The 22,689-nt window shown below is 40.6% G+C and overlaps 1 protein-coding gene across 2 annotated transcripts; it reads right to left on the reverse strand.

The window, feature by feature from the left end:
- Positions 1–418: 418 nt before the first annotated feature.
- On the reverse strand, positions 419–22,470 carry slc25a25b (solute carrier family 25 member 25b). Of its 2 annotated transcripts, none has more exons than XM_085414734.1 (10): positions 21,640–22,470; positions 9,490–9,616; positions 8,781–8,868; positions 5,400–5,511; positions 4,892–5,050; positions 4,658–4,810; positions 4,411–4,518; positions 2,938–3,105; positions 2,695–2,845; positions 419–2,125 (listed from the first exon to the last, which is right to left on the reverse strand). In XM_085414734.1, exons 1-10 carry the CDS (start codon positions 21,994–21,996, stop codon positions 1,941–1,943), a joined length of 1,608 nt encoding a protein of 535 aa, XP_085270860.1. In that variant the 5' UTR covers positions 21,997–22,470; the 3' UTR covers positions 419–1,940. The 2 variants fall into 2 exon arrangements, with proteins under 2 accessions (XP_085270860.1, XP_085270861.1); XM_085414735.1 differs by lacking the exon at positions 21,640–22,470 and adding an exon at positions 12,317–13,492.
- Positions 22,471–22,689: the final 219 nt, after the last annotated feature.

The following is a 22,689-nucleotide window of genomic DNA, read 5'->3' on the forward strand; positions in this document are numbered from 1 at the left end:
TATTTTATGGAGTGTTTATATAAAAATGGAAACATGGCTTTCATTTATAATTATCAATTTCCATTACAGTTTTGAGAGGTGAAGCTTTTGAGAAACCAAACAGCGCTCTGGGACATGTTAGCAAAATAAGATCAGTGTGATAACACAACATTCAGTTTCAACTTCAGCTGAGAGGAAGTCAATAAAGGTTTTGCTTTAAGCATTTTTCAATTTGAAAAACTAATGCAGAGGTGTCTGTTGTTTTGGATTTGCATTATGAGTGCAAACCTTTTCACTGCATGGGCATTACTACTTTGTGGCTCAACAATGCTAATTTCTTGGGTCAGTGACTCTCCCTGTAGCAGTGTTTTGTTTGCTGTGGTGACCTTCTTTCTCTCAGAACAGAATTCTGCACAATACGTCTGTTATGGTCAGATCATGTTGTATCTGCCGAAATTAAAACAAAACTGAATACAAAAAACAAACGATTCCATCTCACTGTTTATGACCATAGACTGAATGTAACAGAGCTCTTTATCCAGCGTGTCGAAAAGTCCCTAGATGATCGTTCTGTTATTGTTTCATTGCCTTTTTTTCCTATTTTTCTGTGAAATTCCTCTGCAAACTTATATGAGAGTCCTTATTAGGGCCATTCTACATTTAAAAAACAAAAAGCAGACGTAAATGACAGTGGATAATGATTTTAAATGGAAAAAACCTGGACTGACAAGTATGCAAGAAAAAAAAAACTTGGATATTCTCAATGATTGTAGTGGTAAAGAAAGAAAGAAAAAAATTTACACACATCAAAAATAATCAGACCAAATTATGGTCTGTTTTTTCCCTCTTTGTTGTCAAGAAACCACATCAATCATACAAAAGATACTGTGGGGGTGACATATGGACACAGCTTCTTGGTCTGAAAAGTGAAGTCAGTGCTAAAGTGCCTTAAACCTGCTTTCTTTTTAATGCCTTTTCCTTCATTCTTCTGGCTGCAAAGACTTGTGGTTATTTACAGGTCTTTGGGAAAACGGCCTTCAGCACACTTTTTATGTGACCCCAGTGAACACTTTCCTTTATGGGCTTCAGGTCATATTGAACGCAACATGAAGTTTACCTTACCTTGTAAATAACGATTGTTCTAAGTTTCAAAACACCAAGATGCCAATGGAAAAAAAATACTCTCAGCTCAGGGATCAGAATGAGACTTCACTAACCAATGGCACAAGTCGCAGTTTCACTGTCTGAGTTGGTTTCCTCGATTTGCAGCAATAACTTTTCATAGGACATCGATAATAACTATTTTAAGCCTATTTTAATACTTATTACTTTAATCTCAGGGATAGTGAACACTTCCCTTGGTTCTGTAATTAGTATTTGCTAGAATGGCCCTAATCACTTTGGATCACGTTAATCCTTTATTTCATTATATACTGATTTTAGCTTAAAGTAAACCAGTTTCTCTTGTTTGTATCATCTCCGTTTTAATGCAGCCAAATCGACCATTTATCTACCGTTTTAAATCCAGTTACAGCTTCACAGACAAAGCTGATAGTGTATGATATCATATGCTGACAGCAATATGATGATATAGTGTCATGACTGAGCAAAGCCCACCAGGATCAAGATTCTTCCTTTCCAGAGACGCAGGACTGTTCCTTTCACAGTACTCAGCAGCAGGCACATGTTCCAGTTCTAGCAGTAATTCAGAGTCATGTAAACACTTGTTAAACTGAGACTCACAGGTGCTGAAACACCACCGAGCTGCTAAAAGAAAGCTTAAGAGAACAACTAACAGACATGACTTCAGTCAAGTTTTTTCTCTCTTCAAATCACACATCTCAGCTTTGTCCTTCATTTTCTGCACTAAAATATGTTGAACTGTAGCTGGTCATTTCAGACCACAAACAAACAAACAAAAAAACCTTTGGCCACTTATTTTCTTCTGTCTGCCTCCCTGGTCACTTTGACTGGACTCCCAGCGTGATCTTCAGGTACTCGTAGACCACGTAGCTGATGCTGACAGATGGGATGACCTTCATGAAGTTGGGTGCCAGGCCTCGGTAGAGTCCTATTGCTCCCTCAGTCCTAATAATGTGTCTGAACAGTCCTGTCATGTTCATCTGAGGACCTCCTCCCAGAGAAGCTGTAGGAACAAAGGGAAGATGATGCCATCAAACAACACATCAAACACATCTTTTTACTTTTGTCCTTTACACCTCAAACCAGTATTTGTATCAATAAATCCTGAATATGTGCCTACAGCACTTTTACAAATTCTTTATTCTACATTTAGTGGTAACTGCACCAAAATTCTGCTATGGATAAAAATTTTGGTGACTGTTAAGTTGTCTACGTTGAATAAATACAAATGGAGAACAAAACATTGCATTCAGAGGGGATGATGAATACAAAAATTAAAAGATTTGGGGTAATATTTTTAATAATACGCTATGAGAAGAAAACTTTAATCATTCACAAATCATCGTTAATCGCAGAAACCCAACAGTTCTTGTAGCAGCCTTAGGCCTTAACCTTAGGCTGTCAATCCCCATAGACTCTCACTTTAAAACCTCCAACTTTACAGCATTAAACCTGGTATAATAACCATGTGGACCCTCTTCAAAACAGCTGTACAAAGTTGTGTGTGCATGTGTGTGTGTGTATATATCTTTGTTGTCTTATGCAGTGCTGTTGAGCTCTCCAGTGACTGACCTTGTGCCTGCATTCGAGTCCTGACCAGAGCGAGTGGGTAGCTGGCCAACTGTCCACATGTGCTGGAAGTAGTGCCACAAGCGAGTAGCACAAACACTCCTGGATCAGCACTATCTGTAGCGTAGTTCTGCAACCACGAATTCTTCAGAGTCTGTCATAGGAGAGGTGAACATAGAGGTTAGACTTAACTAATAAACCCCCCCCAAAAAAACAAAAAACTATCACCCAGCAATAGTAGCAAACCTCATACACAGCCAGGTCGATGCCAGCATAGGGAATGATGCCCAGCATGTTTGGGATGTAGCCCTTGTAGAAAGCTGCCACGCCTTCCCTCTGGAAGATATGTTTAGCACAATCTTGGAGGCCCGAGTATTGACCCGTCTTCCTCAGGGCTAACCGTGTCTTCAGGACCTGAATGCACAGGAAGTAATGCCACACCTTGTAAAAAACAGAAAATCTGCACTTCTCACCCAGGAATCAGTTGTACTTACAATAACATAACAAGCCAGAGGAAAAATAAAATTAACATTTTTCAAATTCATGTTATGAACCTCATTCCCATATACCACATATTCACACTGAAGGTCATCAGTCACAAGACAAGGAGGTTCTGAGACACGCTATATGGATGAAACTATTGGGCCACACATCGTAATCTTTAATTTCAGGTGTTTTGAGCCCCATTGCAGATGCATAAAGCCAAGGAACTGACTGTGCAATTTGCCTTTACAAAGAATTTGTGAAAGATAAAGAGTTGACTGAAATAACAGGATGCCAGTGTTGGAACGAGTTAGTTGAAATTTCTTCCCTTCTAGATCAAAGAGTAAGTGGTATTGTTGAAACCTGGAAGTGTTTAGGAACTACAACAAATAAGTCAGACCATGTAAAGTTCCAGAATGTGGCTGCAGAGTGTCACCAACACTCTGAATGAAGAACCACATTTCCAAACCTCTTCTGGAAGAACAAAAACAGCACCAGGAGCTTCCATGGCGAGAACAAAATGGCGCCGGTGAGGTCGGCTGCCGTGCTGGATGCTCTGCCCTAACTTCTCCACTTTTTCGTCACTTTTTGCTATATCTGCGATAATCTTGCATGGGCATCATGCAAAACACACAAATCCGCTACAGTAGAGACACTTTGGTTTCTATTGGTCTGCAATACATGAACATTTCACCATGTTTAACTCTGGACCCAACCTGGCCAAAGGAGATCCTGAGAGAGAACAAAGGGCGCGACCCTAAGCGACGGCCTCGAGGTAAAAGAGCCGGCATCAGGAACAGGCTATGGGCTCGCGCACACCGCGCACCCATGCCCAGTATCCTGCTAGCCAATGTTCAATCCATCGAGAACAAGCTTGATGACCTCAGAGCCAGAATCAAGTTCCAGAGAGACATTCGGGACTGCAACCTCCTCTGCTTCACCGAGACTTGGCTGAACCCAGCGATACCAGACCACGCCGTGCAGCCGACGGGGTTCTTTTCACTTTTCTAAAACTTTTCTTCTGTCATTTAATGGTCGGGCATTGTACAGCTACAAGCATTTCACCCCCATGTCATACTGTGTATGGTTGTGTGTGTGTGACAAATAAAATTTGAATTTGAAATGGCAGAGCAGTCCAGTGTATTTCAGCATACAGTAAGTTATAAGTTGCTGCCTAGCTACAGCTATTGTTAAACTGATGTCTTGCTTTATTTTTTGTGTTCATTGTTCTCTCACCTCCATGGGGTATATGCTGCTCTGAGCGATCGCTCCAGCCAGAGAGCCGGCCAACAGTCTCTCTGTGATGCCCAACGTCTCCTGGTTACTTCCCATCAGTCGCTTAATCTGATGGACAGATGTCAGTGTTGTTTAGCAGCAACATAAAAGTCAGACCAAACAAATTCACTCTGCTATGAGCTATGCAAAAAAATACAAATTACATATTTTTATCTTTCATATTCCATTAACGCTTGGTTTTGTGTACCTGTTCATAAGCCACAAACTTTATTGCAGACTCAGGGGCAATTTTGAGGACGTTGATCCCGTTGCCTCGCCACAGAGACCTTACACCACCCTCTCGGATCATCTGAGAAAAGCCACCAGCGATGCGCATACTGTTGCTCTTGGAGGAGTGAACCTGGGCGAGTGCGATGAAATGCTTATTAGCCGTCTTCTCCTTTAACTGAGAAAAATGAAAACTGCAATAGTTGTGTTTTACCTGCATGAGAACTTTCAGACGGTCCAGTGGTGCTGTGCAAGTTCGAGACACTGCACCAGCCCCTCCTCCAGCCACTAGGTGTCGCCATAGCATACCCATTTTCTTCTCCTCTGCTGTGAACTCATCAGGAACCATCAGACTCTCCCCTACATCAAAGATCTGTGGAGGAAGCAGCCGTTTTTAGCCTGGACACATAAGTTACAGCATTGACAGGGAAACACCATGAGAAAATACCAGTCAAGCAAAAGAGAAAAACCCTTATTCAAGTGGGATTAGTGTCTCTATTACTTAAATTTTCCTCATATCCTATATATAAACTATCCTATTATTAAACTGGCAATTTTTTTCATTTGAACATTCCTTTGTTATTTTTTCAATAATTTAAAATTAATCAAAACGTCAACATGCCCATCACATACAATATGTACACAATTAAAAACAAGTGGAAATCACGTGATTTGCTTTGTGATTGTTGTGTTGCTACAGGATGGAGAGGAGGAGTGTGTACCGAGGAGTGTTTCCAATAAAGAATAATCTCAGGGATGTTATCAGCTGGATGCAGGAGGTGGTAGTCCCGCCACTCATTCCAGTCAATGGTCATTGTTCCATTTTTATCCATACTGCACATGCAAGAGAGAACACAGCGGACAGAGTATAAGAGATGTGATGCTTTTAGGAGGAAACACAAGCAGTTTGCTCACATGCACTGTTTATTCTCAGTAATTTAGACATTTGCCTCCATGGATTCAGATGCAGTTTGTTGTAGCAGGATGCTTTTCTTTAGCGATTTGTGCTAAACCTGTATCATTACAATTAAATGTTGCATTTTTACGTCACTGGAATACACTGAAGCTGAAAACTGATAGTCAGCACTCAGACATGCTGACTATGCATTGGTGATTTGTGCAGCGTTGGCTGAGCAAGCAGACTATAGAAGCTACTACTTACTACATAATAGGGGCCCAGATATGACCCCTCCTTATTCTGAGATCAGCCAGAGAAAAGGAGACAAAGACAGACACGGAGGAGGTTAGAGGAAACAGACATGATCACACTGAACCTTGACATAAAGCAGAAATTAGAAACATGAGTGGAGACGGGAGTGACAAACAGAACAATCACAGGACAATCTGACAGCAACACCACAACACTTTTCCTTTTCAAGACTTGATTAAAATTGGAATTAAAAATGACAAAGTTATGTTTGTGCTCACAATACCACCTACCTGGCTAAAGTGATACCTGTTTTTATTTTTAGCCATTGTGGAGGGCAAAAGTTGTACAGTCCATAAACCTCATGTGTGTTCTCCCTAGTAGTACTAAATGCATAAAATTAGGCTGTTATGAAAACACTGAATAAAACGTTGTACATTTACAGTTCAGTATTCAATATTGCATAAAATAAACTATTTACAAAGTTTCTTTGAATGACAGAGATGCAGAAATGTCTGCATGTGTCTAAATGAGTCTCAGAGGTCCGAATGTGCCCTTGAAGCCATTTATAATTCTTAACTTGTTTGATCTGCTGCTCACCACATAACCGCATAAGCAGAAATTTTGGACTTTACTGTATTTTCATAAGTTTTGCAGCTTTTCCTAGTGATTAAAAACCCCTTATGGCCATTCACACTACAGAAAGTAAGAGGCAATAAATAATTAATTTGTTGAAGCCCAACGCCACCGGTACTAGAGGTGAGAGGGAGAACATCTGCTTTATCGGGGTGTACCACCAGATCTGTTATTTAAATATAGACATGTGTGGTATCCACAGAAAAGTCAGAATCTCAGTTAAAAGCTCACAAAGCCATTTCAACAACCACCAAACAGCTAAAACAGCAAACAATTAAAGAGCAGGTAAACAAATTCCGCAAAAAGATGTAAACACAAAGCGTGGATCTTTCCGTTCACCCCATGGCACATACATGGACATGCCATCGGTTGCTGAAAGCATCTCACAGAATTTCAAACTGCAGGTTTCATCACTCCGACCAAAATATACTGAACCAGCAGCAAAAGACCAAAACTACACTTCACGGGTGAAAAACATTGTAAATTGAAAAAGAAAAAACTAAATTTTTCATTGTGGCATGAAAAAGGGATGAAAATCAGAACATCTTTCCATCAATCCAGATCAAAACTTCTGGACACAAATATGCTTAAACACCTTCAAAATGACTAAAAGCCTCAACTTACAACTTATACAAAATTGTCTACAGAACACAACACAGAATAAAGGTTGTTCCAAATGGCTGGTACACACTCAAGTATATGCACCCATTGCAAAGACAACTCTGTTGAAAACTATATTCATGCTATATAGTATTACATGCCTGTCCAGAGGTCCTATTCACATGGTTTAGTTGCTGTATCCCAAACCTCACACAAGCGGTGAATCTTTAGTGACATAAGTTAACAAGATATGGAAGCAAATACACAACACATCAGTCTGGAGAGAATGTTTGCCCCCTCCCACCCTTTGACCGTGGGCACCCCACATGGGGTTTTACTCCATCTCATGCTAGGATGGGAACGCAGATATCGCAGAGATTTGTGGCCTTAGGTCTTCAGTACTTTTGGGGACTGTGGATGGCCCAGTTGTCCTTGATTCATCTCTATCTGCCTCTGGCTCCTGGGGGGCATTATTGTGGGTTCATTTTTAAGTACATTTTGTGAAAAAGTCAAGAAGATTGTTGATTTATGTTCCTGTGCACTTCAGAATTTTTGTGTTCCAGTTGCTGTATGTTTGTTTATCTTACAGGTGCAGCAGTTGGTGATATATTGTGCATTTCTTTGTACTGTGTGTTCTAGTTGTATTTCTCTTTGTCCTTTTATTACATCTTTCATCTTTTTCCCTTTCCTGCCTGTTCCGCTTTAGACATTGTCATACTGTATCATTTGGAAAAGGAATTTGACCTCGTTCCTCACGGGAATGAGAATCAGCACCTCCAAGTTTGAAGCCATGGTCCTCAGCCAGAAAAGGGTGGAGTGCTCACTTTGGTTCAGGGACGAGTTGTTGCCCCAAGTGGAGGAGTTTAAGTATCTCGGGGTCTTGTTCACAGGGAGAGGGAGATCGACAGGTGATCATACCATCAATCGACAAGCTGCAGTGTTGTACTGGTCCATTGTGGTAAAGACAGCTGAGGGTAAAAGCAAAGCTTGAAATGAAATTTCCCAGAAGGGTGGCTGGCCTCTCCCTTAGAGATAGAGTCCTCCATATTAAAAGGAGCCAGTCGAGGTGGTTCAGGCATCTGATAAGGATGCTTCCTGGATGCCTCATGGGTGATGTGTTCCAATAAGGTCTACAAAAGCAGTGTGTATTAGAGGTCTGCTTGCTGGTTTGTAGGTGACTGGTCTCTTGTTAATTTTTATTGTATTATGAGAGAGCGGTTTGGGAAAGTTATATAGTGATATATTAGCAACTGTAAACTGTGAGTAGTTCAAAGGACAGGAATGCATGAGTAGATAATACCAGAAGTATTGAAGGAAAAAAGTTTTGTTCAAAGTCCAATTGGATGTATGCCATTGTATCTGAATAACTGACTGCGTTCCCAGAAGAGATTGAAATTATCAGTAAAGGAGAGGCTGATGTCCCAGGTGTGCACTGACAGTAACCTCCTGAAATACCCAACACTGCAGGAATTGGACTGGACACAAAAATGTGCAGATCTCTGTCTGTACTTTTCTTGACAGAAATGGGATGCTTCAGATGTGATGATGAAAAGTTAAATTTCCATTTACTGACCCAGTTAATCCAAGACGTGCACGTGTCAAAGAGGCTAAAGAAAACAGTGCCGCTAACTTTATTACCACAAATGTGACACCCCAAAAAAATGATGCTGCCTAACCATTTTGATAGATATGTGTTCAGTGGATGACAGCATTATCTAACCTTCTAAGAATCTTCTCTGCCTGTTCCTCAGAGATGTTCACTCCCAGGTCACGCAGAGACTGCATGATTTCTTGTGAGTCAATTCGACCTGCAACACAAGAAGTTATTAGCCATGGCTACTGCAACGATTTCTCACAGACATTAAAATCAATTCAAATTCATTCACAATCCTATGTCTTCTGCATTTCTTTAGGATTAAGATCAAGTCTAAAAGAAACCATCTGTTCCTATCAGTTATTCAAAAACAAGCATGGGCTCAGCACTCTGGTTTAAGAATCCAATACTTACGAACTATGACCACAGAAGGAACTGTTGGCACTGCTCAGAAAATGCTTCAAACTCTGCTTTAACTTTTAACTCAAGAATAGTTTCTTCCCAAAAGCCATAACCACCCTGAACACTCACATGTACTGACAACACAGTTCCACCCCCCAATCTAAGAACTTCCCTCTATACACAGACTACACAACTACCATTACAATTACATGCAATAACCCACACTGTAAACAGACAACACAATTAAATTCCCCCCGATTTGTATATTTGATATTTTTTGAATACTGTTCATATGTATATGGCACTGCAGAACTGTGCACCTCGTCCCCTTTCGTTTCCCACATGTCTGCACTAAGTAGGAGATGCTCTGTATCTCATTGTACATGTGTATAGTGACAATAAAAGGCATTCTATTTCTAACAAACTGCCTTACCATCATTCTTCCTGTCCAAACTCTTGAAGACCAGTCGGAGTTTCTTCTCATGGTCTCTGAGATAATGGACAAATTCCTCAAAGTCTAACTGTCCATCCAGGTCTTTGTCTCCGGCTTTCACTATTTTCTGTGAACAAAGAGAAATCATTTAGATGCCAGCTCATTTAAGTAATGACACACTCTAATAGTATAGCATTATCTGTGTGGAAAGAGTGATTTGACAAACAGCAGTCGAGGTTAGGGTGTACAATCCCCTACCTCGTACCATCTGTGCTTTGTTGACTTGATTTGGAGTGTAGTGTATTTTACAACCACCACACATCTCAGGTTACTATATATTTAAGACTATCCAGGGTGCTTAGTGCTACCAAAGCTTGTCAGGTCAACTGAAAAGGTTGCAAGGAAACAGTTTTAACCGAAACACAATTAAATGCCATCTACTGTCAGATAATGGGTACAAGAATGGATGACACCTCCTATTAGGAAAGGGGGGTCAACCATCACACAAAAAGATATACTGAAACTGTCTACTTGAACCATCATGAAGTTTTAATATGCTAAGAATGAAGTGAAACAACGAAATGAAGTTAGATTTTTTTTTTTTAAATCAGCAAAAACATCTTGTTGAGATCATGCTATGACACAGAAGAGCAATTTGACCAGGGTATCTCCTTTTACTGAAAATTACATTATCATCAGAGATTTCGACATACTGAAATGAAACTTTATAGAGGACTATAAAAAAGAACTTATTATACCCTGACCTACAGAAAAAGGAAAAGAGACAAATTTTTTTATTTAAAGTGATATCCATATACTTATGGTGACAATTACAGTAGGCTAAATCATCAAGGTACTTCATATTGGAAAAATAAAGGAAAAACTCCCTTTTAACAGGAACGAAAACCTCAGGGAGGGGAAGTCATCTGCTGTAACCGGTTGGAGGCAAGGGGAAGAAGAGGAGTCTAAAACCTGAAGGCTCTGCCTCCCATTCTACTTTTAAATATCCAAGGAACTACAAGTAAGCCAGCAGTCTGAGAACAAAGTGCTCTACTGGGGTGATATGGTAGTATGAGGTCTTTTAAGACAAGAAGTGGGAAATTAACAGCCCAATGGGGGTGTAATTCACCAGTGCTGGATGATGACGCAGCAACCATAATAGCTCCATCTGAGCTGAAAGCAATGGTAGGCCCTGTTAAAATATCACAAACCATCACAGAAAACCACACAAAGTGATGCTGCCTCTGTGAGGCAGATTTATGCGCCTCTTGCAGATAGCATCATTGTGTTCTGGTCCACAGACGGTACCCTTCATTAACAATGGTTCATATGGCCATCACACACCTGGTGAATAAGGATTCATATGTACACCTGCTCCTTCCTGGATTTCACTTTTGTTTTGACGAAATCTTCACTGTGCACTCTTGCTGCTATTCTTGTGTCAAAAGTCAGCTGTGACACTTGCCTCCACCCACTCCACCCTGCCTGCACTCCTATCTTCACTTTTCCATTGGCACTGTTGATTGGCAGAGGTCATTGTTACATATTAAACTTTCTAAACCAACTCCAGTCAATTGTGTTAATGATTTAATGCTTGAATGATTCATAGATATCCTGTCTTAGAGTGATGTTGAAAAACTAGTTCATGCATTTATTACTTCTAGGCTGGACCAGTGTAATTCATTATTATCCGGATGTCCTAAAAACTCCCTGAAGCCTTCAGTTAATCCAAAATGCTGCAGCAAGAGTACTGACATGGACTAGAAAGAGAGAGCATATTTCTCCTATATTGGCTTCCCTTCATTGGCTCCCTGTTAAATCCAGAATTGATTTCAAAAACCTGCTCCTCACATACAAGGTCTTGAATAATCAGGCCCCATCTTATCTTAATGACCTTATAGTACCATATCAGCCCATTAGAGCACTTCACTCTCGCACTGCAGGCTTACTTGTTGTTCCTAGAGTATTTACAAGTAGAATGATTTCAGGCCCCTCTTCTATGAAACCAGCTTCCAGTTTGGATTCGGGAAACAGACACTATCTCTACTTGTAAGATTAGGCTTAAAACTTTCCTTTTTGCTAAAGCATATAGTTAGGGTTGGATCAGGTGTCCCTGAATCCTGCCTTAGTTACGCTGCAATGGGGGATTCCCATGATGCACACTGATGTATTTCTTCTTCAGTCACCTGTTTCACTCACTGTGTGTTAATAGACCCCTCTGCATTGAATCATACTTACCGGAGGTTTTTTCCTGTTAAAAGGGAGTTGTTCCTTCCCACTGTTGCCAACATTTTTCTCTGTATGTATTATTGTAGGGTCTACCTTACAATAAAAAAATTTTTTTTAAGATCATATAAGAATGACTTTATTTCTAAACTGCATCCATCTAACTGTACTTTTCTGCTATTGCAGACTCTGATACCTACTAGTGTATCAAGTAACAGACTATTACAATGCAAGAATTTCAATCATCAAAACTGAAGCACAGACCTCATGGTTGGTTTTTACCACAAAGAAGCATAATATTTGTCATAGTGATATAAGTTCTAAGTATAAATTTGTGATTCAAACAAATCCACCCTCATTATAGTTGTTTAGAAAGAAAAACTAACTAACACACACCCACACACACGCACACCAAAATCATGGTTGGTAGTCAGCCCAAGTGTTCTTAAGAGAAACTGCATTTTGGGGGACTACAGTGGGTTTATTTTTCAGTCTTGAAGGTCTCTATTTAATATTATTAGAAAGTTGAACAGTGAAGTAACTCTCACTAAGGGCTATACAGGTCTAGAAAACAGACCTTATTCTACCAGCTTTATCCTACCTGTTGAAGATCTGTAGGTGGTGCCATCATGATTAATACCATGGTCTTCTTTGGAGTAACATTATTCCTGCTGATTTCTTTACCATTAGAGGACTCTTTAGTGCTTTCCTGAAGACTTGCCTGTAGCTCTCTGCAGTTGTTTGCAGTCTCAGACTGTTTCTCTCCTGGCAGCTGGGTTTCAGCAGGCTTACATTGTGTCCTGCCAAAAAGTCTCTGGTATAGAAAGCTCAGTATGTCCAGCAGCATCCTCAAACTGGCTCTCCCACACTATTTGGGTGACTGCACTCAGACCAAAAGCAACGGCAACAGTATAGGTCTTGCAAAATGCAGAGAGGTGAACTAGTATTACAAGTGTGGAAAGGCTAGCTAAAGACAGCATGGGGCTGCAGAAAGGATTTCACTCACTTCTCAGACTCAGTGCCTCATATTCTAAGTGCATCTTTTTCCTTATTAAAATGTCCAGGCTCAGGATCACAGCATAAGCTACAGCAGTACAAAACCAAGTTCTCCCATCTAACTCTTACCACACTGCTTCTGAGGCGCAGTTACTTCACGGATCATCAAATCGTTAGATGCAGACAAAAAATCTTTTCTGTTGATGCTGATAATGCAATAGAATCAGTAACACACAGTGAGGATTTGCCACTGTGCTAGCTTCAGTATCATCAGCCAGGGAAATGCAGCAGTGAGAGCCTCCAAAACCTGCATCCTCACTGCAGCCCAGCCTGGCCAATCACTGCAGACCATACAAGCAGGTCTGACTGCTTCACCACAGAATGTGGGTCTCCGCCAATAGAGGACAGAGTAGCAGCACGGAAATGAAGCGATGTCACTGACTGTCAATGAACTTAGAGGGATAGGGTTGGCTAAACAGCAGGATTCCCTTCAGCTGCACCTCCCTCCCTGTAAAGAAAATCTGCTGAGTGACGGTTCCTTTTCCTCCCTCCCACACTAGCCTCCTGCACTTGCTCTGAGTCATTCTAAGAGCATTGTCAGCATCAAGCAAGCATTCTGAAGCATCCAAGGCAAACAGATTTTCATTCTCAGCACGTATATAGTTCCTCCTGCTTGGAGAGTTACAGTGTGGCAAAGCAGAGTAGTTCTATTTCTGCATTAAACGCTGCTTTCTTGCAACCGTTTCCTGGCTTACTACCTTACTGACCACACTGTCAACATGGCTCTCTAGACCAGAAAAGAAAAAATATCTCTATGCTTATAGAAGGATAAAACTGGCATTAATTTATAAGTATCTTAACATCAACCAATCAAACAAAATCACAGAAACGTGCATCGTCCCAGTCCACTGGTTACTATTGTAGAAATCTATGACAACAGTTCAAATACCTGTATATAGACAGAAACAAAAAGGTATTCATTTGAAATATTTTAACCTGTTATTTAATATGCTGAGTAATGGTACGTAGCTAGGTAGCACAACAGTCTATTAACTGCAGAGAGGAGCTCCATCACTACATTCAGGAACAGCAAAAGCAGATTAAATGAAAAGGAAAGAGCAGAAATGCTCCAAAATATCTCCTGACCAATAAAAGAGCTGTGTCTGTTGTTTGTAACTAATCAATGTTCAGGAGCCAGTTGTCATACAACAAAATGGGAAGATGTAGGATTACTACATCTTCCCATTTTGTTTGGAAAAAAGGTTTTGTTTTTGAAAGGTAGATGCAACTAGCTTGATTTCACCCACTGCTTGAGAACTCTGCATTTTGAAGCTTCAACTTTGAGCATGCATCAACACATCTGCTATTCATAAATGATGAAAATGTACTGTTTATAAGGTTGGGGAAATCTCCATTCACCTGAGACTGAATAAGTCACTTGGATGAGTAACGAAACATTTCTTCCACTGATCTAAGGATCTTGGAAAAGCGACTGGACTTCTTTAAGTTTCTTGAAGATGTTTCACCTCTATCTGAGAAGCTTCTTCAGTTCTAAGAGCAAATGGTGCATAGTCCCAGATTTTAAGCCCTATTGGGAGTGTCCCATAAGAGGGTTCCCACTGTTTCAATTCCTTGGAATTGTTTGCCATTTTTGCAAACGATTCCCTTATCGATTCCAGTCGCCTCGAATGACGTCACCAAGTTGTGGAGCATCATTTACCTGGCAGGAAACACGGCGCCTAAGCGCCTCAAACACTCAAAAGTTTGATTATACTTTACGAGAACGGATGACAACAGGGCAACTTGCAATACTTGCAAAGTAGATATTTCATTTAAGGGAGGAAACACTACGAATATGCAAAAGCATTTGCTCACAAAACACGCGATGACCTTAAATGAATGTCGTGTTTTTAATTCCGCTCCGGACTCGTGAATCTCAACCCAGCAGCAGCGGTAACGTTTGCACGTCCTCTCCCGTTAATGCGGCAGGTAAATAATCAACTAACAGTGCATATTATGTTAGTGCAATCTGCCTTATTACAAAACCTGCCATTACTGTGCATTTAGGTGACCATGATGAGACAGACAGACAGAGTCTGGCTCAGATGTTGGCAGTTCTCGCTGCAGTCTACCGGTAGTGTCTCCTTTCAGGCCAGGATAGACGAATGTCACCGAGCAGTGACTAAGTTTGTGGTAAAAGGCTTGCACCCATTTGCCGCAGCAGATGCCCCGATTTTCGGTAAGTGAATGTGTTTAATTGTAGGCAGGGACATTACTGGATATTCTTGTGTAATTGCTACTGAATAATTTATGTTATACTTTGTTATTGCTACAGAAGAATATTTATTTTATTATTTTACATTTACCATTTTTTCCTCCAGGGACCTTGTGACACCCCATTGAAGAGCCGTAGGCTGGATCTCTTAAGATCTCACTGTTGGGTTTGTAAGGCCATGCTACTCCTAAATTTCTATCTTGTTCAAAGAGAAGATATAAAACAAAGTTCTAAGCTACTTGACCTTAGTGTTCTCCTTTTTAAAAAGAATCGATAAGAGAATCGATAAAGAATCGAATTGTTAAACAGAATCGAAAATGGAATCGTGAAAATCTTATCAACACCCATCCCTAGCCAGCAATTTAAGAAGAACATGCGGGTAAACATGTCACTCCTGGTCCGATTGGGGAGTGGACCAGAGAAAACTACAGATTTCAACATTGTTTTGGCCAAGTTGCACACCGATTCAGCTTTGATTTTACTCAACACTGATTGATGTAACTGGGTGTCATTACTGCTGTCAAAGTGGAAAAAAGCGGTTAGAGACACGAACAGGTTGGTGGTGTACCTGGGGCTTCTGTTTAGGACTACGCTTCCTCCTCACCGTCACCCAGGCATCCTGTTTCCCCGGCTGCTTGTGACAGTCTACCGGGGGTCAGCTAGCTGGGCTAGCTACAGGTTTTTCAAGTGTGCAAAGCCGAGTCTCAAATTCAGTGATCCTGGCCTCCAGAGCTGCAAATAGGCTACATTTATTACAAGTATCAATACTGCTAAGGGAGGCCGAGGAGTAACTAAACATCTGACGCAATGAGCAGGAAAGTGCAGGAGGGACAGGTGGAAAGGCCATGCTGCTAGCGAGTCAGCTACCAGCTAAGCCAGTGAAAGACAGTGAGTGAATACTGTGACCATAAATTAGCAAGTGAATACACGGAGAGTGTGCTTCAGATGAAGCACATGAAGATTACACTATAAAATAAAAAGTTTTCTAAAAGTTCTTTATTAAATTACTATGCAGGTAAGCTACACAAAAACACCATTGTGTATTGTGACAGGAACAGGAAGTGATATTCTACTGCAGAGAGAGCGAAAACCAAGTGACGGATGACATCAAGCTGTATGCCAGGTGTGAACGAAACATCGATTCACTGATCCACGAGGATATACAGCAACAACATTGGAATGTCATTCAGACTGGAGAATTGTAGTCGCATGGCAACAAAGAGAGGGAAGTTAGTCAGAACTGAGGGGCTTACACTACCAGAAGGCAGCATTGCAGTCATCCAGGACGGCTACAAGTACCTGGGAATCCCACGGCAAATGGGATCCACGAAGAGGCCGCTAGGAAAGCTGCAACCACCAAGTACCTGCAGAGGGTAAGGAAATCCTGCTGAATGAAAAGAACAAAATCCAGCCAAACAACACCTACGCCCTGCGAGTGACCAGTCAAAAGTTTGGACACACCTTCTCATTTAATGGGTTTTCTTTATGACATTGTAGATTCTCGCTGAAGGCATCAGAACTATGAATGAACACATATGGAATAATGTAGTAAACAAAGTGTGAAATAACTCAAAACATGTATTATATTTTAGATTCTTCTAAATAGCCACCCTTTGTTTTGATTACTGCTTTGCACACTCTTGGCATTCTCTCAATGACCGTAATGAGGTTGTCACCTGAAATGGTTTTCCAAAAGTCTTGAAGGAGTTCCCAGAGATGCTGAGCACTTGGTGGCCCTTTGCCTTCACTCTCCAGTTCATCTCATCCTAAACCAGTGGTTCTCAAACTTTTCACGAGTACCACCTCATAAAATATATGGCTCTTAAAGTACTACGCTCATGACCGACATTAAAGTACAGTAGTATAGGTCTATTTAACACCATATACAGCTTACATGAGACAATTTTATTTCTTATATAAATGTTATTTATTTTAACTGTCATAAACAGGACGTGATAAGTGGAAATAATAACAACTGTACTGCATTAAAACAATCCAGCGGGTGGGAAATATGGTATTTAACTGTTGACATATGAACAAACTACTCTGAGTTTATCAGGGCTGTTGTGTTGTGCTTTGTATCTTGTTCTATTTAATCCAAACAAGCCCCTAAAACAAGGCAGTGATCACTGTCAGCCTCTCTCGGTTGCTATTACCACTGTTCATTTAAAGTTCAGTTTTTCAAACTGAACTTTTTTTTTAATCGAGTGGAAAAAAGTTGGTGTTCATCCTCCAGCTTCACTGTGTCCATATTATGCTAACACAGCTGTAGCACATAATTATATACCAGCTTACAAACGCCATTTCGGTTTAGTTTCCTGTCTTAATTTATGCCGGAAGTGATAGCAGAGCTGTTTAATTTTTTAGAAATCTCTCAGCCAGAACACGGTACATTATTTAATCTGGAGACTTCCTGTGTACCACTAGAAGGAGCCCAAGTACCACCAGTGGTATGCGTACCACAGTTTGTGAACAACTGTCCTAGACCATCTTGATTGTGTTTAGGTCAGGGGACTGTGGAGGCCAGGCCACCTGGCACAGCATTACTCTCCTTCTTGGTCAAATAGCCCTTACACAGCCCAGAGGTGTGTTTGGCGTCATTGTCCTGTTGAAGAACAAATGATGGTCCAAGTACACAAACTGGATGGGATGGCATGTCGCATGCAGGATGCTGTGGTAGCCATGCTGGTTCAGTGTGCCTTCAATTTTGAATAAATCCCCAACAGTGTCACCACTAAAGCACCCCCACACCATCACACCTCCTTCTCCATGCTTCACAGTTGGAACCATGCATGTAAAGACCATCCATTCACCTCTTCTGCATCACACAAAGACACGGAGGGTGGAACCAAAGATCTCAAATCTGGACTCCTCAGACCAAAGCACAGATATTCACTGGTCTAATGTCCATTCCTTGTGTTTCCTGGCCTAAACAAATCTCTTCTGCTTGCTGATTTTCCTTAGTATTGGTTTCTTAGCAGTTATTTGACCATAAAGGCCTGATTTGTGCAGTCTCTTCCCCATAGTGTGTGTTCTGTCCAATCCCAATATGCTCTTTTTTCTTTTCTCTCAATCCCAACCAGCTGCAGCGGACAGTTGCCCCCTCCCTGAGGCTGGTTTTGCTGGAGGTTTCTTCCTGTTAGAAGGGAGTTTTTTCTTCCCACAAGTGTTTTAATAGTGGATTGCCTTATTGTAGGATTTTATCCCAAATACTGTAGGGTCTATACTTTGATTATAAAGTACCTTGAGGCAACTGTTGTGGTGATTTGGGACTATTTCAATAAACTTGAATGTTTTCAGTGCACCAGAGTTAATGTATTTTTTGTTAAATATGTCAAACAACTTGGGTACAAAATATATAGTGCAGAATTTTTCTGTGTCAAACACATCAGGTTGGATTTGTTGATCCATGCAGTGTTTATAATTCTTTTCAGTCAAAAGGACTTGGTTAAATATGTGACTTATGCTGACATGACATCTGGCACAACAGTGTTTGGTCACAGAGAATTTCTGTCACACCTTCTAATGGTTAGTCAAAAATGTTCTGTCTTTGTCTGTAGGCTTTCCAGGCACAGGGTCACTATTTACAAACTAGATGTTCATTGCAATAAACTATACAGAATACTCCAGTAAAAACACTCGACTTTAATCTGCTTAAAGAAAGGTTCCTGCTGTCAAAGGGGTATAGGATTTCACTATTATCTTCAGAAACATTGAAATTTCATTCTCATTTAGCTGTTGAAGGTGAATCCCATCTTGAACAGCATGTTACATGGTATTAGGAGGACACTGTTATCTGGTATTAAGAGACTATTATTAGCAAACAGTGAGAAAAATTTGTGTGTCACACTGAGAAGAATCAATTCATAAATATTTGAAAAAACATAAATATGGTAACATAGAGTGGTACCTCAATTATTAAGACAGATTTCCAAACAAAATTTTTAACAAGATGCTTGTGTTCAACAAAGCTTTGCCATCATTTGCAACTCTCCTCTCACTCAAAAAACCATAACATCAACTTGTGTCACTCAGGTACAGAAACATGTATCAAACTGAACTAGGAAAGGAATCTCATTGGTCACCGGGACCCAAAACACAAGGTATAGAATTACCAGTTACATTTTCATTTTTTACAAATGTATAAATTTTGTGGAATTTACCTCACGAAGGTTGAAATGGGTTTTTTTCCCCCACTGCAAGTTATACACAGCATAACCCCTTCATTCAACCCAGCAGGCCAACAAAATGAATTTATCCTAGTAGCACACAGCCAAGCTATCTGTATTCCAAGAAAAACAAGAACAAATACATAGCTATATCTTTACCATTACAATCAGCAAGGATTCACCAACTAACACACAAGTGAAACGGTTGTGAACCTCAACTGTGCACGTTTCTAGACAACAACACAGTTGAATCATATGTTTCCTGTTTCAGCTGTCAGTTGGTTCTTTCGGGGCATTGATGTACCAACTTCATCTCCCAGAGACTTCTCTTTGGGATTCTTTCAGTCTTGTGTCTCTCTTTTAGACTCACACAGTCTCATCCCCAATTTCCCTCTGCATCTCAAGCTGTTGTCAAAGTTCCTGCGGTACTGGTCTTGGGGGCATTTTTACCTTGTCTGGAAATCTTTTCTTTTTAAATAACAAAGCTGCACTCCGTTAAGCATGTACTCTAATTGTATTTAGTTGGGATGTTCAAGGCAACTAATTTCTAAGTCCTCCAAGCGCAACCCCCCCAAATACAAACTACCGACTAGTCTAAAACTAAGAAACACTTAATATCAAGTTAAATTTGAGAACCGTTTAATGCAAGAACTCATTAAACAAAGGCATTTTAAACCACTAATCACATTCTTCAATAATAAATCCTCCAGCTTAACTGTGCAGCACCTGGCATTATGCATTGTGAACATTGCATGTTATACTCCAGACAACGAAGAAGAAAAACACTTAAAATAAACCGATGTTAAATATGATATGAAAACATGTTACTACGTAAGATGTTCACATATTATTGAAATGTGACAAATTAACATCCGAAAAACTCAGAAACTGCGACTGAAATATGTACCACCTCCTCCAGCTCATCCAGGGAAAAGTTATTCAAAGCTGGTCCCGGGTCTGCCCCAGCACTTTCTGCTGGTAGAACATGCCTGGTTGGAACACCTTACTCAGGAGGTGCCCGCCTCAGCTGGCTCCTTTTGATGTGGAAAATCAGCAGCTGTACTATGATCCCCTGACTAAATTCCCCATCCTATTGCTAAGGGTAACACTATCCACCTTTCAGTGAAAGCTCATTTCCACCACGTGTATCTGTGATCTCATTTTTCGCCTTAAAACCCCAACAATAATAATGTTAACAAAAAGATCAAGCCCAGATTAATAGATTTAATGTGTTTCTCACCAATGTAGTTGCATCTGGTGGCAGATGCCTGCATAACATTAAGACGCAAGTGATTTCCATTGTTTTTAGGTGGGGGTTTTTTGGGGTTTTTTTTAACATCTAATATCTTTACTTACAGTAGTAAATAGACTGTAGTGAATAGGATTTATTCAATTCAATTTTATTTATATAGCGCCAAAGCACAACAACAGTTGCCTCAAGGCGCTTTATATTGTACAGTAAATTTATGAAGGGGTTATATATATTTAATAATGAAATTACCTCTTTTTGAAGTATCTTTATGACTGTGTATTTGAACCCATACTGTCATTAATCTGGTCTTTTTTGGTCACTTCAAGTAAGTTTATAGAACTGTGATGTTATATTTGTTACAATTTAGCAAAGAGGCCACTTTGCTAAATCTCTGTTAAAGATCTCTGTTAGAATCTCTGTTCACTAATGTCAGTGACACTTATATAGCCTTTATTTACTTGATAAAAAAAGTAACTTTGCCAAAAACTGATGGCAGCAGCTACTTTGTGATAGGAATGCACTTTCTGGCTCTAAACGACTTGATATTCTTTGTTAAACTATGATTGACCTATTTTATAATAGCTTAAGTTCCAGCAGTCATTTTTTGGCAAATACTGGAAATCACTTTTTGGCACAACACCTGCCATGGGTATCAATTCAAATGTAAAACAATTAAGACTAAACGACTAGTACATCTGGTAGCAATTAGTGACAATAGCAACGATTACTTGGTTGGTCAACTAGTTGTGCAGATCCCTAGTATTTTGGCACTTCTTATGTATGAGATATTTTAAATATAAAATATGCACTGTACCATTTAACACCCTTTAACATGGCATTGCTTATTGACAGTGCTATCACTATTATCTCAGTTGATATATCTTAATGTTTTTTGGTGTACAAGTAACTAAATCCTTTGTTACTAAATGACATGTCAGTCTGTATTTACCCCAAAGCTTGTTCAGTGCATTTGTACTTTTTTCCAGTTGTTTCAAGCCATGCCCTGGTGTCATCTGACTCCCTTACCTACTCTCCTATTTAAATAACTCTGAGCACCAGTTCCATTTCATTGTCTCACCCTGCATTCATGTTCACTCTTCTTAAATGAAAAATTTACAATGAATGTGGTGTCTTTCCGTGGGAAATGCTTTGAAATTCTGTTATTACACACAAAAAGGGAAGTGAAGACACTATATATCATGCAACGGAGCATCCGAGCTGTGTCCACTTACCATGAGCTCATGTTCAGTGCGATGTACTCCTAACTTCTTCAGCCCAATTGTCAAGTCGTTCACACAGATGCCTCCATCCCCGTTCACATCCAGGACCTGGAAGAGCACTTTGAGTCTGTGCTCCTGCTCCGAACCCCCACATATGTCACATGGATGCTCTCCTTCGTCGGTGTGCCACACGCCGGAGGCTGACTGTTGGGTTACTGGTTTAGATGGTGATGCATCCGAGGGAGGGACGGAGGGGGGAACCCTGCCTCCACCACCAGGGTCGGCCCCTGGATGTGTGTCTGTCGACCGACACTGGCAGAATACACCACTGAGCAAAGAGGGCATCAACGAGTCCTGCTGGTGCATCATGTGTCCGCCTCTCCCGAACAGCTTGACCCTGTACTAACCTAAGGCTGAATCGCCTTTATATCGCGAGTCCTGACTACTACGTCACCACGTGCCTCTATTAAAGTCGACGGCTTTCACTTGGCGTACAACGCACACTTTTCACCACTAACACAACCGTGAAGCTCACACACAAGCACAAATTCCACTTGAGTCCATCAGCTCAGCTAGCTATTTTCAACGTTAGCGAGTGAAAGATGCCGGCGAAACGAGACGCGTCGATATGATGAGAATTCTGCTGTCTGCTCTCTAAGCGTCTATTAAAATGTCTCCACAGCAGCGTATGTTCGACTTCCTCCTATTACAAACAATACGGTTCCATTCTGAAGTCCCCTTTTAGTTTTTATTTCAATATCTAGGCACCCGGCAACTTACCGCCCATTAAAAAGAGCAAGACATTTGTCTGCTGAGCCCGGTACACCCGAAGTCTCGCTACATAACGCGAGATTACAACACGAACCGGTCTAAGATTGGGGTTTTTGCCTGCGTGACTACTGACACGCAGACAGGCTTCACTTGGAGGCGCAATAAATGGCTGAAGAGGGAATTTAACGGAATTCTGCATATATGTAATAAAATTCTGTCAACAAGGGGAAAAGAGTTAGAGAATAGCCTTCTGATTGAAAACGTAAGCGCATGGAAGGAAGAACTGAAAGA

This window comes from Rhamphochromis longiceps, linkage group LG7 (assembly GCF_057381845.1).
Source record: "Rhamphochromis longiceps isolate RC_006_pf linkage group LG7, R_longiceps_female_GT1.1, whole genome shotgun sequence".
NCBI lineage: Eukaryota > Metazoa > Chordata > Actinopteri > Cichliformes > Cichlidae > Rhamphochromis > Rhamphochromis longiceps.

What these genes read in the sequence shown, in the direction of transcription:
- slc25a25b (XM_085414734.1), bottom strand. Translation starts at nt 21,996, where the DNA reads ATGATGCACCAGCAGGACTCGTTGATGCCCTCTTTGCTCAGTGGTGTA. An exon ending in TTTGGACAGGAAGAATGATG is followed by an intron (nt 8,869 to 9,489) that starts GTAAGGCAGTTT and finishes CTTGTGTTGCAG; the next exon opens with GTCGAATTGACTCACAAGAA. An exon ending in GCAGAGAAGATTCTTAGAAG is followed by an intron (nt 5,512 to 8,780) that starts GTTAGATAATGC and finishes TTGCATGTGCAG; the next exon opens with TATGGATAAAAATGGAACAA.